Source organism: Sus scrofa, chromosome 9, assembly GCF_000003025.6.
Source record: "Sus scrofa isolate TJ Tabasco breed Duroc chromosome 9, Sscrofa11.1, whole genome shotgun sequence".
In the NCBI taxonomy this organism is placed as follows: Eukaryota; Metazoa; Chordata; class Mammalia; order Artiodactyla; family Suidae; genus Sus; species Sus scrofa.
In genome coordinates, this window is record NC_010451.4 from 73,198,436 (window position 1) to 73,216,054 (window position 17,619).

The following is a 17,619-nucleotide window of genomic DNA, read 5'->3' on the forward strand; positions in this document are numbered from 1 at the left end:
AAATAGGTAATTCCCATCTTCTCGGAACTTGTATTTTATTGGGACAGAGAGACAGATAAAATGTATAACAGAGTGTCAGAGGCTAATAAGTGCCAAGTAGAAAGTGAAGCAGAGCAATAGGACAATAATCTGTAAACAGATACAGGGATAGAGTAAGACAGGTACATGCACATATGTGGAGTGAGCACTGTTTATGCAGAGGAAGTAACCTGTGTCCGTGTCATCCATGTCCCTTACCATTTGGAGATCTTTTTGTCCAACACACACACACACACACACACTCATAGCACTTAGCTTGGAACACAGCATCTCTTCAATAAATGATTATAGAGTAAATGGATAAACTCTAGTCCTTGAGTTTGGCATCTCCTGGTCTTACCTGGCTTATTTCCTTGATGTTTTTTTTTGTTTGTTTGTTTGTTTGTTTTTTTGTCCACTTAATCCTTTCAGAGTCAAGGCTCCTTGTTTGGCACAGCCATGTATTTCTTTTTTCTTTTGGTCTGTGTTGTGTAGTGTAAAATCCATTGGCTATCAACCCCATTGGCAGTTATCAGTGTTTCAATTTTGCTTCTCTTTGTTTGATACTTAGTATAACCTTGACCTACAGATCTTGTGTTCTAGATCTTAATCAACAGCTAAAGTTTTTATTGTTTCTGGAAGAATGCCTCAAGATTGGCTGAAATACACCACTAGAGCCATTCACTCTAGTGTTTCTCTGCCATCTCTGCTAGTTACTAGCTTTTGATTGTCAAACCACAGTTCCAGATCTGACCCTTAAGGCCTTCATTTAAGGCTGCAGATTTTGCCAGACAGTGTGTAATGAAATAGCATGACCCAGTAAACAATGGGACTAAACTTGCTGTTCTTTGAGACAGGAGCCACCCATCTACTGATGACAGTGTATCTCTAGCATCTGTCATACCAGTCGATATTCATTGGATAAGTGTTTTCCTGAAATGATGTAGTACTCAGTGTTAGAAATGTGTTTTTTAAAACTAACTACACACTGCTCCCCAATAAATAAATCGATAGATGGGCCTGTTTTTTCCTTGGCATCTCGTCTTTGAAAGAAATCTTCCCTTTACGTCCTTATTCTTACATCTCTTACATCAAAGACTGTGCCTTGGACCAGAAAACTTTGTGAGCCGTTGTTCCCCCTTCAGTTTACAGGGGGTGCTGACTTTTGACAGCGCCTCTTTAGGGTCCTCACTCCTCTGATGGATGAGACTTTATGTCCATACAGTAAAAGTTTTTTTCTGAAATTTCCTATTAGTTTCCAATGTTTTACATGTGAAAGTATTACTCATACTGATAAGCCTTGTTTTATTATTTAAAAAAGATATTTGTCATTTACTAGACCTTGATCTCAGGTTTTCATAAGGTGGTATATAAATTTCCATCACTTCATTAATTTGCGTTGACATTGTCATTAATTGGTTTCTTGCTATTCAGTACATTTTTTGGCTATTAAAATAATTTATAACCTATTCATTCTGGTGCTTTTGGGTAATTTTATTTTCTCTACACATATCTTCTAAGTTCTGCTTCTCTTTAACTGTAAAAAGCAAAATGAAGTCATTATGTTCTTAAGAATGCCACCTAAAATTGTTTATCATATAAATTAACTGTAAACTAAGGACATTTGTTAGACACATCAAATAAAAGTCTAAGAAAAGTGGTCTAATGGTGGATAAAAGGAAAGAAAGCTGTAGGTGATAATAGTACCAGAAATGTTCATTTTTAGTTATCTACTTGGTGCTACTAAATTATTTGCTTTAAGACTTTTGGCCAAATTTAAATCTTTGATAATAAAAATGAATTTTAAATTGATCCAGAAGAGTCCATAAATATGAGTTCTCTGTGTACTAGTACATTAGTGCCAGGAAAGGCTAAGTCTTTAGAGGATTTTATTCGTTTTCCTTCTATACTAGTATAAGCTGAGACACTGGATCCCATTTTGGAGCTTTTCATTTAAGTGCTCAGTAAGCACATTCCATTTATTTGTGTCACCTTGACCTCTTGGTGACTCTCTTGCTCTCTTCAAGCATATTTCTCTAAATGGATCTGTTTTGAAGGCAGCACCATCATCATTTCTTGATGGATTTTAAGAGGGGTGTGACACTGGGCAGAGTGGAGGATGGTACCTCACTTCTGGACAGTGGAGGTGCCATTACTAGGGATGGATGAGATTTCTGGGAGGGACACATTTCAGGAGGAAATCATCACGCTCAGTTTCATGTATGTTAAATGCACTGAAGGTGAGAGAGATCAGAGCTAGCATATAAATTCTGAGCTTTTGGAATGTGGATGGGCATTTAAAACTGTGGGAGCAGGTGAAATCATCTAGCAAGTAGAAGTTAAGTAGGAGACGGCCCAGGACTGAACTCTGAGGCACTCCAGTGTTTAAAGGTCGGTGGGGAGGCATTCAGAGATGGATATTCAGAGTTGACTACTGGATTTGGCCATAAGGAGCCCACTGAGAACCTTAATAACTCTTTGGAATGGGGCAGACAAAAGCCTGATTGGAATGGGCTTGAAAGAGAATAATAAGAAGAGAAGATACTTAGGATCATCTTCATCATTTAAACTAACTGAGGGCCTTCTAATGCCAAGAGGCCTGCCTGCCAAAGATGTGAGATACGAAGAGGGTAAAATTGGTCCATACCCTCCAAGAACTCACGGTGAGGTGGAGGAGTCAGAAAACAACAACTGATAATGTAAGCTTTATGCTACATATAGGTAAATGTGTGCATAATGTTAACACGAGGAAGGGCGTTATTCTTGGAAGACAGAAAATTACAGAAAGGAAGTGAATATGAGCTCAAACTTAAAAAACTGAGGTAAGACCTAGGCAGGCAAGAGGAGAGCTGGTAAGACAGGCATGTCAGTAGGACAAGGACAGCAAGTGGTGTGACTAGACCTTTGGGGTGTAGAGGACATCTTGAAATGGGGCTGGTAAGGTAGCTGTTTGTAGAAGAGCAATATCATGGCAGCAAGTTTAGGCTTTTTTCCTCTATAAGGAAGGGGTTGTCAATTGAGACTTTTAAGTTGGGGAGTGGTATGACCACACACCTCCATTTTAGAAGGATCACCTAGGTATTATTGAAAAACAAATGAGTTAATGGTATGGAAAGAGGAGTAGAAACAGGAAAAGCTAGAGGACTATTAGGGGACTTTTAGAATAGTCTAGTCAGGAACGCTATGGGGCCTTAGTCCTGGTGAGGGAGTGACATGAGGAAGAAACAAACGAGTGATGTCTGTTTAGGCATGATGGAGGTTGAGGAGGAAGGGGAGTTAAGAATGATTCTAAGGTTCTTCACTTGGACAGTCTGGTAGATGGTGATTAAATAGCCACCAGGATTAATTAAATAGCATAGGCAACCACTTGGTATCAAACAGTGTGTAATTTTGTGATGTTTGTTTGTTTTTGTTTTTTCTTGTGTGGAAGAGGGGTGATTATTTTCCTTTTTAGTAGAAGGAAATGAATAACGGAGCTGTGACATTGATTAACTTGTATAGTTCCCTTATCCTGATTCTCCTTAGAGAAAGCACAGTTGTTCCCTAAATAACTTTTAAATGTTAATTAATTAGAGATTGAAGAGAGACAATACCTTTAGTAGAAAATAGGATATAAAAAAGAACTGAAGAAGAATAAAACCATTTTCTAACTTGAAAGATTTTTAGAAAGATTTTTATAATGTTTTATTAAACACCTGTTAGGCTCCCAGAGTCCTGTGCATATGATGTCTCTTTGATTTGTAAGGAAAATGTTAGAGATCTGTGACTGTGTAATTGATTTTAAAAGTAATCTAGGAGTTCCCTTTGTGGCTCAGCAGTCAATGAACCGGACTAGGATTCATGAGGATGCAGGTCCAATCCCTGGCCTTGCTCAGTGGTTAAGGAACCGGTGTTGCCATGAGCTGTGGTGTAGGTCACAGACAAGACTCAAATCTGGCATTGCTGTGGCTGTGGCTCCGATTTGACCCCTAGCCGGGAAACCTCCATATGCCTCAGGTGCAGCCCTAAAAAGCAAAACAAACAAGCAAAAAAGTAATCTAGATATACATTTTGTATACTCTTAGATTTGTTTGTATTCAATTTTTGTGCTGTAATTTTCTTTGAGGATCTCTTAAGACTTAACCCACTCTGCTGTTTGGATAGCCCTCCTTTATTTCCATTGACTGTCTTCCTTCAGGTCAATAATCTGTCCCCAGACATATATAATAAATTTGATTCTGTTTCAATTTAGAACTGCATTTTAGTCCTGCTTTCTTGGAATTATACCAAAGTTGCCTTGATTAAGTCTTAGGTGGGAAATTGTTAATCACACATAATTCTGGATTTTTCCAGCTTGGTCCTGGAGAGGCAATCTCTTTTTCCTCATTTGCAAGTTCTTGAAGGACATCTCTCTATCTCTATGAAATGTCTATCAGTTCATAAAGATTCCTTGTGTTGGCCAATTTTAGGTCCTACACAGATAGTAGAATACAGAGTTGGATCATTTTCACTTAGTATAGAAAGGCAAGTTCTCATAGTCAGGAGGAAAAAGGGAACTGAAACTAAGTGGAAGTAATATATGCCTAAGAGGATTTTAATTATAGTTCCATTCCTGTAAAATCACGTGGTTGATTGCTATTGGATTTGCAGTTTCAGACCGTGTGTGTATGAATGTTTTTTTTCAGGAAGTTTCAGCTGATCCTACTGCCACACTTACAGCAGCAGAAGAGAGAAAGGAGAAGGTACCGAGCCCTCACCTCAGTCACCTGGTGGTTTTGACATCTGGAGATACATTGTATGGCTTGGCGGAAAGAGTGGTAGCCACAGAATCCTTGTAAGTTGTTAAAAACAGTTTCTTTGCCATTAAATAAGAAAGGTTGTAAAAATAAGAATTGTGCAATTAGCCTTATAGCTCTATGCATCTCCTGCTTCTAAATAATACTTGAATTACTCTGTATTTCTGAAAAGTATATCCTAAAATAGATTATCAATTGCTTTTTTAAAATTGCATGGTTAATTTTCTGGTCTACGAATGGAAGGGCGGGAACTCTTAAATTTTAGTCTTAAGCAACGTGGTCCTTTCTTTAAGTAAGACTTTAGAAAAGCATGTTATAGTATAGTACTTTGTATTTTCCTACTGAATTATGATTTCTAGAGAAATTATGATTCTAGTTAATATAACATTGTCAGTTTATGTTAAATATGGTAGACCCTTGACTTCAGCAGGAGTACTTCTTGACCCTTATAAATCTCCAAGTCCTTTAATAAAATTAAAATGTGGCTTTTTCCATAAAATGTAGTCCACTGTAATTTAAGAGTTTTTGTGTACATAACAAAAAATAGGGAAAAGTGGTATGGCTGCCAGCAGTCTTCCAGCCGAATGACTCCCACTCATGCACCCGAGCCTCCTGCCCTGAAGTTCACGTGTGTGTCTCAGCTAAGTTCTAGTTTGTTAGATGTGATGAATGTTTGGGTTATTTCTGAAAAGTGTCAGAAATAACCCAAACATGTTAAATCTGTGAATTCATGGGTCTGGTGTGTGTAATTACATGGGATCTTGGAAAGAAATCCTTTCCAAAAATACTGTTGTATTCTTTCTTCAATCTTTGGTGTTATCTGTCCTCATATCTTATATGCAAAGCAACATAACTCTCCACCTTGTGGTGATCAGATTAACTCCTTTGAAGTCACCCTTCTTTCACATCAGCTCACTTTCAGTGATAAACTCGGCTCTAATTTTTATGTGAATTGTAAATGAGTGTGTCAAATGGCAATGCAAGATAGTTCTTTAGGATGGAAACTGTTAAACTTTTGCTCAGCGATCTTAAAGATTAGTTATGCAAAAATATTGACAGGCTCTAAATCCTGTGCTTTGTTTACATGGTGGGTTATGTATTCCCTTTAGGGTTTTCTTGGCAGAACAGTTTGAGTTCCTTCAGCCTCATCTGGATGCTGTGATGCCTGCAGTGAAAAAACCCTTTCTTCAGCAGTTCTATTCTCAGGTCAGACATGTCTTATGTATCATTTCAACTGTGAGCAAGATAGGACTGTCACACATTATTTAGTTTAATTTTTTACTGGTAGTCAGTCTTCCAGACCCAGGAGAGCTGGATTAGAATATTAGTTTAATTCACTCATGAATTGCTATAATTAAATAAGTACTTTGAGCACCTCATATAACTTTTAGTGTAGTGAGAGAAAGAGCCAATTAAAACTGTATTACATTAAAGTATAATTAGGGAGAGGAAACAGTGGCAGCGTATTTAACCTTGACTAGAGGAGGAAGAGAGAGTATGGTTGGGAGAAGGTTGTCTAGGGAGATTGTTTTGAGGAAGTGATGTTTAAACTGGACTGGCGGGAAAGAGGATGAGTCAGAAGTGTATTTTGGACTAAGGTAGTGGCTTTTAGGAAGACCTGCAGATAAGATAGAGCATGCTGCCTGTGAGCAGCTGAGGAAAACTCAAGCTCCCAGAGCAGAGAGGAGGACTGCTGAGGAGAAAGACGGCTGGAGTAAGGAAGCAGAAGCCAGGTGGTAAACAGCGCCCCCAGCTGGGAGATGGGCTTTGTTCCAAAGGTACTGGGAGCTACTGGGGGATTTGAAACAACAGGTGGTGAGAAGCATGGTCAGGTGTGTGTTTTAGAAAGAATGCTTTGGGGGCAGTGTGATGAGCAGACTTTAGATGGCAAACCAAGAGGCCTAGAGGTGGGAGACCAACTCAAAGCCCGTTAGAATAGTGCAGGTGAGAGATGATGGAATCTTGAGGTGTGGTGTGGAAGTGGAATTGGAGAGAAGGGCAAGAATTTGAGAAATAATCTGCTAGTCTCCATGGAAATCTGTAGGTTTTTTACAGTTGTATTGTCCATGAACTCAAGTTTGTTGAATGTCTCAAAATTATGTTTTGAGTAAGACCTTTGCTCATAAGTTAAGTATTTTCATAAATTAAATCTCCATATGTATATAGTGTTTTATTTTCAGGTGTGATGTGTACTAGAAATAGGAATATTCTTTATAAATTTGATACTTTTAGAAAATATTTGTTTTCATTTCTGTACATTTATTTCAGACAGTCTCCACGGCCAGTGAACTACGCAAACCAATTTACTGGATTGTGGCCGGTAAAGCCATTGATTATGAACAGATGCTGCTCCTAATGGCTAATGTGAAATGGGATGTAAAAGAAATTATGTCACAGCACAACATTTATGTAGATGCACTGTTAAAGGCAAGTATTCTGGGAAACATCTCTGTTCAAGATGATTCTTCTACTAAGAGAGTTCTTCCTATAATTGCAGTGACTCTAAAATCATGAGATTGTAGTTATTACCACATTTTAGCATTCTTGAGGTATTAAAGTCCCTGAGTTGGATTAGGCTTTCTTTCTGAATTTTGTGTTCTTTTGTACCCAAGAATACTTCTGTTTTTACTCATTAAATTCCCATTTTTGAGTTTGTTAAGTTTGTCTTGGCTGTCTTTCATATTATGTAAACTCAGTAGCCATGACTGTAGTGACAAGAAACTGTTTCTGTTTAATTAGAAGAGATTTTATAGTTGTGTATATTCATTACCGAGAAACTATACCCCTGATTATTCTAAATTGTTCCTTCCAGAAATCATATTACATTTTGCGGTATGTCATGTCATGCAGACCCCTTTGTGTTTAATGATTTATATTTATGAGGTTTCTGGAAAGAATTGTCATTTTTTTCATTTATGCATCACGAGATATTTATAAATTACCTGACATGTGCTATGCACAGATCCAGGTGCTGGCAATATAGTTGAGAATTAAGGAACTTACATGCTATCAAGGAATGTATATGCCAGTGTGGGACAGCTGTAAGGAGATACATTAGTATGTAGCATGTCAGATGATGAATAGTCCTGTGAAAAAATAACCAGCAGAAGAGGCAGCGAGAGTAGCAGGTGTGGGGTGGGGAGGAATATCATTTATTTTACCTGTGGTCAGAGGGGGACTCTGATAAAGTGAGAATTAAAGTGAACTTGAAGGAAGTGAGGAAATGAACCGAGGAAATGAACTGTATGAATGTCTGAGGTGAGGAAAGAGCATCAAAGAAAATGAAAACAGCTTTAAGAAAAATTTTGCTTTTCATATTTGTCAGTGAAAAGAAAACTGGCCCATCTTAGCTCCTGACTTATCTCATTTATATAAACATTCTTATCTGCTTAGTCCAAGGCAGTAAATAAGAGCTGCCTCTTACTTGAGAACCAGTAAACAAAGCCTAAGATCAAAACAGAGATAGCAGCGGAATTCAGCTGGTGTTCCAAATCCCAGTGATATCTGGGCCCTTTCTGGAGGGCTGAGTGCAGAACTGTGGGGCTGTCTCCAGACTCGGGGAACTAAGGGTGCCAAGATCAGTTGACAGTGTGTGGGTGTTAGCATGAGATCTACGAGTGCTCTATAATTGCCACCTTGGAGGAACTTTAATTTCTGGAGCACCCAGGAGACTTCAGCTGGGAATTTTAATTTGTAATGTAAAAGGTACATGTAATTTATAAATAACCATACCCTTTCTTTTTTGAACAATTGGGTTTTTAAAAAGTTGATTATGTTTTTTACAACATGCTAGTTATTGTGCTCACGGAGATGCAAGAAGAGACTTCTGCCCTCAGTGAATAGACATACCAGTAGGAAGCCAGTTGCTTCAGTTATTCTTTATTCCAAGAAGCATTAATATTATAAGAAAGAACCAGTGTTATTCAGATTATTAACTTGAACCTAGGTTTCAGCAATTAAAGACTTTCATAAAGAAACTTTTGTGATAACTTTTGTTCTTTCTGATGCATTTCTAAATCCAAATGTTTAGGTAAAAGCAGCCTGCATTTATTGCCTGAAAAGAATCATAAGTAAAATGAAAGGGTGTTATTATTTATTTAACAGTAGGCATTCCTGAACATTGAATTTAGCAATGAGTAGAATGACATTTTATATAGTAAACATATGAATTTATCTTTAAAATATTAATGAAAAGTATTGAATTATGATTCTTGGAAATCCAAAGCAGAGTTTACTATAGGGAAACATATGCAGAGTAGCAATTACTCCTGTTCTGCTAGATTCATGAAATGAAAAATAGGAAGAACAATTACTTATTCACTTTGATTTTCAAAATTAAGCTTTTTCATAAACAACTAAAGATAGTAACTGTAAAAATTAATCATAGACTCACTTCTTTTTCATAAACAACTAAAGATAGTAACTGTAAAAATTAATCATCAAAAAAATTGTGATTTAGGAGGTAGCAAAGGGTAATATAATAATCATGTGGTAGTTTTGGTGATGATCAGATTATTTTTCCACCTGTGTATGAATGGAAAATTTTGAGCATATGTCAGTCTTGACTTTGTAAGCATTGTTTAGCTTTTCTATGGAGGAAATAAACAAAAAAAAAAGTCATTTTTAAGACTTGTTAAGTATGTTTGAACTGTATGGTCAAGGAAGGATCAGTCATATTTACTCTTATAAAGATGATAATAGTTCAGAGAAATCAGAAATAAATTTTTTGGAGGGAAAATCATCTGCTGCTTTCATATAGTTGTTGAAATTGTCTAGTTTGGAGCTCCCATCGTGGCTCAGTGGTTAATGAATCTGACTAGTATCCATGAGGACACAGGTTCAATCCCTGGCTTTGCTCAGTGGGTAAAGGATCTGGTGTTGCCATGAGCTGTGGTGTAGGTCCTAGACGTAGCTCAAATCTGGCAGTGCTGTGGCTGTGGCGTAGGCTGGCGGCTGCAGCTCCAATTTGACCCCTAGCCTGGGAACCCCCATATGCTGCAGGAGCAGCCCTAAAAAGACAAAAAAAAAAAAAAAAAAGAAAGAAATTGTCTAGTTATATGTATTTTTATTTTTAGTAGAGTGGTATCATGTATTTTTAGTATGGTGGTATTACTAGTAAGTAATAAAAATGTTCAGTTTTTCTGTAGGTAGCGAGATAAAATATTACAGAGTTTTTTGCTAAAAATTTATAGCTATTACATGACTTTTGAATCATTCAGTATGTAATGATTTATTTACTTTAAAAGAACGTTTAGAAAAGAGAATAATTTATCCGAGTGCTCTCTAAGGAATACAGCTACAAATTACAAGTAGTTCACTCTGAGTTGAAAGCTCAGTAAAACATTTTTTGAAAAATCTGTGTTTCTTGGGAATTCTTGTTGTGGCACGGTGGAAACAAATCTGACTAGTATCCGTGAGGATGTGGGTTCAATCTCCAGCCTCGCTCAGTGGGTTGGGGATCTGGCCTTGCTGTGAGCTATGGTGTAGGTCACAGACACGGCTTGGATCCCACATTGCTATGGCTGTGGTGTAGGCCTGCGGCTACAGCTCCGATTCGACCCCTATCCTGGGAACTTCCATATGCTGCGAGTGAAGACCTAAAAAGAAAAAAAGAGAAAAAATCTGTGTTTCTCGAAGATATTTTTAAAGACATATTAGGTTATTAAGCCTTTGTAATTCATACTGACATAGAAAAATTTGAGATATAGAAACATTTGAACACCGTTATCATTGTTTAATTAGTTAATGACACTTATTTCTTTGAGATGAAATGTGGTGTGCTCTGTGTTACAACATATTCAATTTGATGTCCTTAAAAAAACACTTCACCTTAAATCCACTTTATCTTTGGCATTATTTATTTATTTATTTATTGCCTCTAAGATGGGAAAGCAGTGTAGCATTTTAATTATATTCACATATGGCCATGATTTTTGTCTCCTTAGGAATTTGAGCAGTTTAACATGAGGTTAAATGAAGTTTCTAAGAAAGTTCGGATACCCCTGCCTGTGTCTAATATCCTTTGGGAACATTGCATACGCCTGGCTAATAGAACTATTGTAGAAGGGTAAGTTTTTCACGAAAGCATTATCTGATTCTTCAATGATAAATCATAATATATGAATAATAATATATGTTATCACTAATGGATGGAGAGAATAGGTAGAGATAATGATAAATAGCAGACAGTCCCATAATAATTCAGATTTGATTTTGGAATATAATCAGAGAAGAAACCTTAAAGCTCGCTGTGTCACTTTTTTTCTTGCTGGTGATTAGCGTCAGCTAGTCTAATAGTTATCTGAAAGTTAAACTAATAACATTATTACCCAGTATAATTACTGTGATGATGATGGTTATACGTAATGTTTATTGAACACTATGTGTCATTTACTGAACCAAACACTTCAGAGAATTCTATCAAGTCCTAATATAAACTCTCTTTGATGGTGTTATACTCTGTTTTATCAACAGAGAGATAACCTAGCTTCAGAAAACCAAGGCTTAAAGAGATTCAGCAATGTGTTCAAGTTCACACAGTTTTTAGGGGGCTTATGAACTTCTCATTTCTTTTTTCTTTCTTTTTTTTTGTCTTTTTGCCTTTTCTAGGGCTGCTCCCATGGCACATGGAGGTTCCCAGGCTAGGGTCCAATTGGAGCTGTAGCTGCCAGCCTACACCACAGCCACAGCAACGCGGGATCCCAGCCGCATCTGCGACCTACACCACAGCTCACAGCAACGCCGGATCCTTAACCCACTGAGCGAGGCCAGGGCTCGAACCTGCAACCTCATGGTCCCTAGTTGGATTCGTTAACCACTGAGCCACGATGGGAACTCCCGAACTCCTGATTTCTAATGGCAAAGTCAGTCCTCATCACCACTGTTATCCGTGTTAATGACATCATTATTACTTCAGTGTGAACTGTATAGATCTTTCACATGCTGAGTTTACAGATCTAAAGTAATTGCTCTGCCCATAACATCTAGAACACAATTACGAGTCAATAATGCCTTTAAAATATCCCAGGAAATCAGACTATTTCAAAGACCATTCACAGTGATCTAGAACTGCACATCAGTTGAATTTTTGCCCTATCACTTCTCTGATTTCTCATCATTCTTATTTCTTATAAAAAAATGTATTAGAAACATGGTATGTATAAAAAATGTATTAAAATGTATTAACAAACTGACACCAATCTTGGCATTTTCTATTGAAATCAACAGTGCCATAAATCCCAAAATGGCTGTGTCAATAATCATGCCTAGAAAATACTGTTAGTAAATGTGTTTAATAGTAGAAAAGTGAATAACGAATGTTATATTTTTGTATAAACCACTTTAAAAAATAAAAAGCTTGGTCACTTGAAATAATATGATTTCTTGAAGATTTCCTTAGGAGAAGTACCTTGTTCCTTAGGCTTGGATTCTCCACATTTTCTATGATTGAAGGAATGAGACACTGACTTAGGAATAAAAAAATGTTGTACTGTTGGGACTAACATATTTATTCTTATTACTAGTCCACCTTAAAGCACAGTTTTTTCAGTAGCATAGGGTATCAGAATAAGTCTATGAAGTGCTTTGTTTTTTGTTTTGTTTTTTTGTTCTTTTTTTTTTTTTTTTTTTTTTTTTTGCTTTTCAGGGCCATACCTGCAGCACATGGAAGTTCCCATGCTAGGAGTTGAATCGGAGCTACAGCTGCTGGTCTGCACCACAGCCACAGCAACATGGGCTCTGAGCCAAGTCTGAAACCTACACCACAGCTCACAACAATGCTGGATCTCGGACCCATTGACCCAAGGCCAAGGATGAAACCCGCATCCTCGTGGATACTAGTTGGATTCGTTTCCACTGCACCACAATGGGAACTCCCTTTGAAATGTTTTATTATGAAATATATACTTTCTATACTTACATGCTCACATGTTTCTTAGGTTTGCGGCATGGTTATGGGAAAAGTATTTTATTTGTTCCCTTTGCATTGAGTTGGTAAAATAGCAGTTTTATGAAGCTAGGACTGCTTGGGAATATTCATGAGTTATTTTTAGAAATAATTCTTGGCAGTCAGATTAACTAGAATACCAGATTAATTTACAGATGATTGTGTTAATTGAGGGTATAGAACTGTGGTCTATAGAGCAGCAAAGAACTTTAGAAGTTATTTGAACTCTTTGCTTTGCAAATGAGGAAACAGAGGCCCAGACAGGTAAAATGACTGCTGAATGACAGCCCAAGTACAGTCCAGTCCTTCTGACTCAGGCTCATGTGCTCTTTTTTCTATAACCCTCTCATAGAATCTCACCAAATGTGGGTTAAAGAAAAGTTCAAGTACCTTAAGGTTTCTTTTTTAACCATAGCATTTGTTTGTGTTTTTCTCTTATTGTACACGTTAGATATGCCAACGTCAAGAAGTGCAGTAATGAGGGTCGTGCCTTGATGCAATTGGATTTTCAACAGTTTTTAATGAAACTTGAAAAACTCACAGATATCCGGCCCATTCCTGATAAAGAATTTGTGGAAACCTATATTAAAGCCTACTACCTAACTGAGAATGACATGGAACGCTGGATCAAAGAGCATAGGGTGAGAGCTGAGAAGCAGTTAATTAAGTTTGTTTTCCTTTTCCTTTGTGCTCTTCCTGTCTGGTATGTCATATAATTCAGAATCATAAGGGTAAAGTAGAAAGAAGCATTTGCTTTTTTAGCGTGAACTACTTAGGCCTGTTCTTTATCATATTCACGCTGTGTCTATGCAGTGCCCTTTGTCTAATCAAATCCTTTTGATACTTTGTGAGCTATAACAGTAATTATCTGGAAAGATACCCAGAGTCTGAACTTGAGTTGTGTTTATTCTGCAGCTGTGTGGTCAGAAAAGGCTGAAGCTGGTTAACATCAAGACAGATTGAACGTAGCAACAATGAAATGATTCACAAGCCGAAGTCTGTTATATAACTTCAGCTCTCTTGTAGCCTCCACAGTGAATGCGTGACAGTCTGAACACGCTGATATGTAGTAGTGATGATGGTATATATTCATATTTAAATAGCTAAATTTAACTTCATCCTACATTAGATTTTATCTTAGGTGTAAATTAGATTATTTTTCTTTTGTGTGAATGTATAGATAAGTAGAGAAAAATACTATTTATAAGAAAAGCTATTTAGGATGCTGTATTTTTGATACAGTTCAGCATTTATCAGCAGAGCAGGCTCAATATGGGGAGTTTTTCCTTGTGATTGTTACATTTGTCTAGATAGGCAGTATGTTAAGACAGATTTAATGAAAATATGGGAAGTAATAAAATTACCACCAAATCTTATTCTGTCAGTAACTCTAGTGTTCACATTTATTAATACTATAAACATCATGTGTAAAAGCTGAGCAAATTCTTATTTCCTTTGACTAGCTAAGGAAGTAAGGAATTATTGCTGTTTACTTTATCAGGCTGATATGTTCAACACTGTAGAAAAATGAACTGAATTTTAGCCTGGACCATTAGCCTGAGTTCTGGGTAAATGTAGGACAGTTTCAGATCTTTGAGAGCAAAGTAGAAACATTCATGTAATTTTCAATAGTTTTGATCAATGCACAAGAATTGAGGAAATAGTCACCACTTTTTGTCCCACAGACCTCTGTCATTTAAGAACCAAAATTCTAATGGATTGCTAAATATTGCTAGAATCCATTTAATAAAGTAAGGTGGAAACACTTAGGGGTTGTGCTGAGGAAGGGGTTTGAGGTATAAAGACAAGTAGCTGAGGAGAAAACTTACAGCTCTTAGAGATCCCTTATTTAATGTAAGAAGAATGCCCATTTTAGAGTTTCTTCTTTTAATATAGGAGACTAAAATGTGTAGCTTCATTATTTTGGAAGAGTTGCAACTAACTGATACTCATAACAGTGAAATTTTCCCAGCAGCAGGAATCGTCTTCTGTGCTGGGGAACTCCCTGCAGTGTCCAGGGCAGTGCTGGGTAGTAGTTTCTAAATGTTGAGTGATTAATTGGGAGAATCTACCAGGTGCTTTCCCGTGCTCTCAGATCAGATACACAAACTGAGTGGTTTGCTGAATTTTCTGAATGAATTCTTTCTCATATTTTGAAATTGTATGGTCTTTATTGGTTACCTCCAGTGAAGGCATGTTCTTTTCTTATCAGATGAGAGTACACAGCCTTCTTTCCTAGCTGAACTCTTGCTCTTCCTCCAGAGCCAAATCAAGGTGTGGCACTTTCTATTGAGTTCCTATTCATGGTCCTCCTAACAACTTACCTGAAATTCAGGAACCAAGTGGACCTGTATAGCAACAAATACTTAAATAGCTAACTCTTGAACAACATGGATTTGAACTGTACATTTTAAATTTATATGCATATTCTTTTCAACAGTAAATACTATAGTACTACATTATCCTCAGTTAGTTGACTCCTTGGACACAGTGGAACCTCAGATAGGAGGGCCTTCTCTATATTATGTGCAGAGTTTCAACTGCGTGGAGGGTCAGCACCCCAATCCCTGTATCATTCAAGGCCAACTATAGTCTCTACTTTCTAGCTACCAGTACAAGGGTCTAAAAACCAGTAACTTTCTGATCTTTGTTACCTTATTCATTTATTACATCTCAGAAGAGTTGTTCTGGGGTTGGAGATTTTTTTTTCTTTTACCCAAAATATTTGCAAAATGAGCAGTGCCAGAAACTACTGACTTAGTAGAATTTTAAAAATGTGAATTATCAGTGTATTTTGAGAACTTAATAACAAAGATTATCACAGAAACACGTGGGCTGTGTGCAAAAGTAATAAGAAGCATAGGCATGTCACCTGCCACATTAAAAAGATTCTTGTGCTTCTTATTTCAAATGTCTTCTAAAATTTCCTTATTGCCTACTAGTACAGCTCTGTAAGCAGTTCGTCTTCCGTGTTTCAACTGCAGTTTCCACTGCTTCTCACTGCTTTGTAGTGCTCAGTAACTACCCACCGAGACCTTAATCTCTATCTGCCTGTTCTTTTTTTCCCCCATTGACCACATGCATGTGTTTTAGTGTACTAAATTCAAAATCTCCTTTTTTTTCGAGCAGGAGTATTCAACGAAGCAGCTGATCAATCTGGTAAATGTTTGCCTGGGATCACACATCAATAAGAAAGCAAGACAGAAACTTCTCTCAGCTGTAGATGACATAGACAGACCCAAAAGATAAAGAACACAGTCCTTTCTCCTTAATGGCATCGATCGTCTCCCAACATATATGATGTGGCAGCCAGTGTTTCATGCACTCCTGACAACTGTGTTAAGAAAACTTTGTGCATGTTCTTTGCACCTGGAAAGGGGGAAACATGGAAGTTTATGTGGTGTTCTCATGTGACTTTTATATGCTCTTACCTCTGCTCTTCAATTTTTGGTCTCATTTGATGTATTCCTTTCTTGAAATGGTATTGCCTCATCGGAACTATTGTTATGTGACAACAATTACACATTTTACTGAAGAATGTACCTTAAGTATATGATTAGAAGGAACAGTGACAATACATCCATGGGCAGTTTGGAGAATGAATTTATGTTGGCATTTTTCTACCCTCTGAATTTGGTTCTTAATAAGCATAATATGAGAGGGTTAATGTATAGTATCTCCTAATTATGAGCACTGCATGACAATTGAAAAGTACATGTAAGCAAAATAGTTGAAAAATCAATATGCTCCTTGTGTTTTTAAATGTCAAAGTTTGTGTTAGGGTTTATTTGGTTATGACACAGTGATCATAAATGATGAAATTTAATAAATGTTATACTCTAACATGGTACAGCCTATATGAGACTGCATTTTGATGTTTTCCACAGCAGACAGATTTCATGAAACTATAATGGAATTTTTTTTTAAGCATGTTCTAATTTTAATGATCTTATATCCTGAAGCCAGTGGTGAAAAGTAATTTCATTGGGTAAATCTATTAGGCCCTGAGTAGCATACAGAATGGTGATTGTGAGATTTCCTCCCTTACCTTTTTTTTTTTTTTTTTTCTCGTATGGGACACTTTTTCATGTAAACTTTGCTGTCTTTAGATTCACCTTTTGTCTTAGAACAGCAAAACCTGGCTCTCTGACTCAGGGAAAGAAATATAGGGTCATATGTGTGCCATTCGTAACTGATTGCTTTGTCCCACAGATGCAGTCAGTTTAGCCAGTGATAAACTTTGGAACTCAGTTCGTCTTCAGTAACTATGTACTGTTACTTTAAACTTTGTTTTGAAGCCAGGGATCTTCCACCAACATGTATGACATGAAAATCAATTTCCTGTGCACTCTAGCCAACCTTTAAATGTTTTGCATGTTATTTCTAACTGCGGAGTAGAAGTTTGTATAGTGTTGGGATTGCTGGGCATGACCTGTAATATCAACAGCTCACAGAATCCTAAAGCACCTCATGAGAAACAGGCCTTGTGTCCTGTGTGCCTTCTGAGAGCTGTGGTGCTGCAGCGAAGGGCATAGTGTGGCATGTGATTAAGCACAGAGGTGACAAGCAGATGACTGCCACTCAGGGTCCATTGGTCCCTGCAGGTACCCATAACTGGCATAGGATAACAGGAGGCATTTGGAGAATATGTCTGTGTGAGGGGTGTTAGTATATGTCTGTGTGATGAGTTTTTTTATTTTCACCCTCTCATTTCCCTGTTCATTTGCTGTCAATTTAATAATGAGGAGAACTCCTCCCTCTGACAAAAAGGTATGAATTTGGTGCCATTATGATCTACATGTGGAACTAGACTGTGTACTTGTAAGGTAGATTCTGCTGGTAGCCCGTATCTGTCTGCAGCTACTTGAAGAAAACAAACTG

The 17,619-nt window shown here is 37.2% G+C and overlaps 1 protein-coding gene across 4 annotated transcripts in view; it reads left to right on the forward strand.

Moving 5' to 3' along the window:
- The window catches only part of VPS50 (VPS50, EARP/GARPII complex subunit), a 140,956-nt gene extending 123,558 nt beyond the window's left edge, over positions 1-17,398 (forward strand). For all 4 annotated transcript variants that reach the window (XR_002347039.1, XM_021102384.1, XM_021102385.1 and 1 more), the window contains 6 exons: positions 4,683-4,831; positions 5,903-5,999; positions 7,062-7,220; positions 10,739-10,860; positions 13,190-13,379; positions 15,868-17,398. Coding sequence is in view for 3 of the 4 variants with exons in the window: in XM_021102384.1 (XP_020958043.1) it covers positions 4,683-4,831; positions 5,903-5,999; positions 7,062-7,220; positions 10,739-10,860; positions 13,190-13,379; positions 15,868-15,987 (837 nt within the window). In the remaining variant the exon portion in view is untranslated. The remainder of the gene's footprint in view (positions 1-4,682; positions 4,832-5,902; positions 6,000-7,061; positions 7,221-10,738; positions 10,861-13,189; positions 13,380-15,867) is intronic.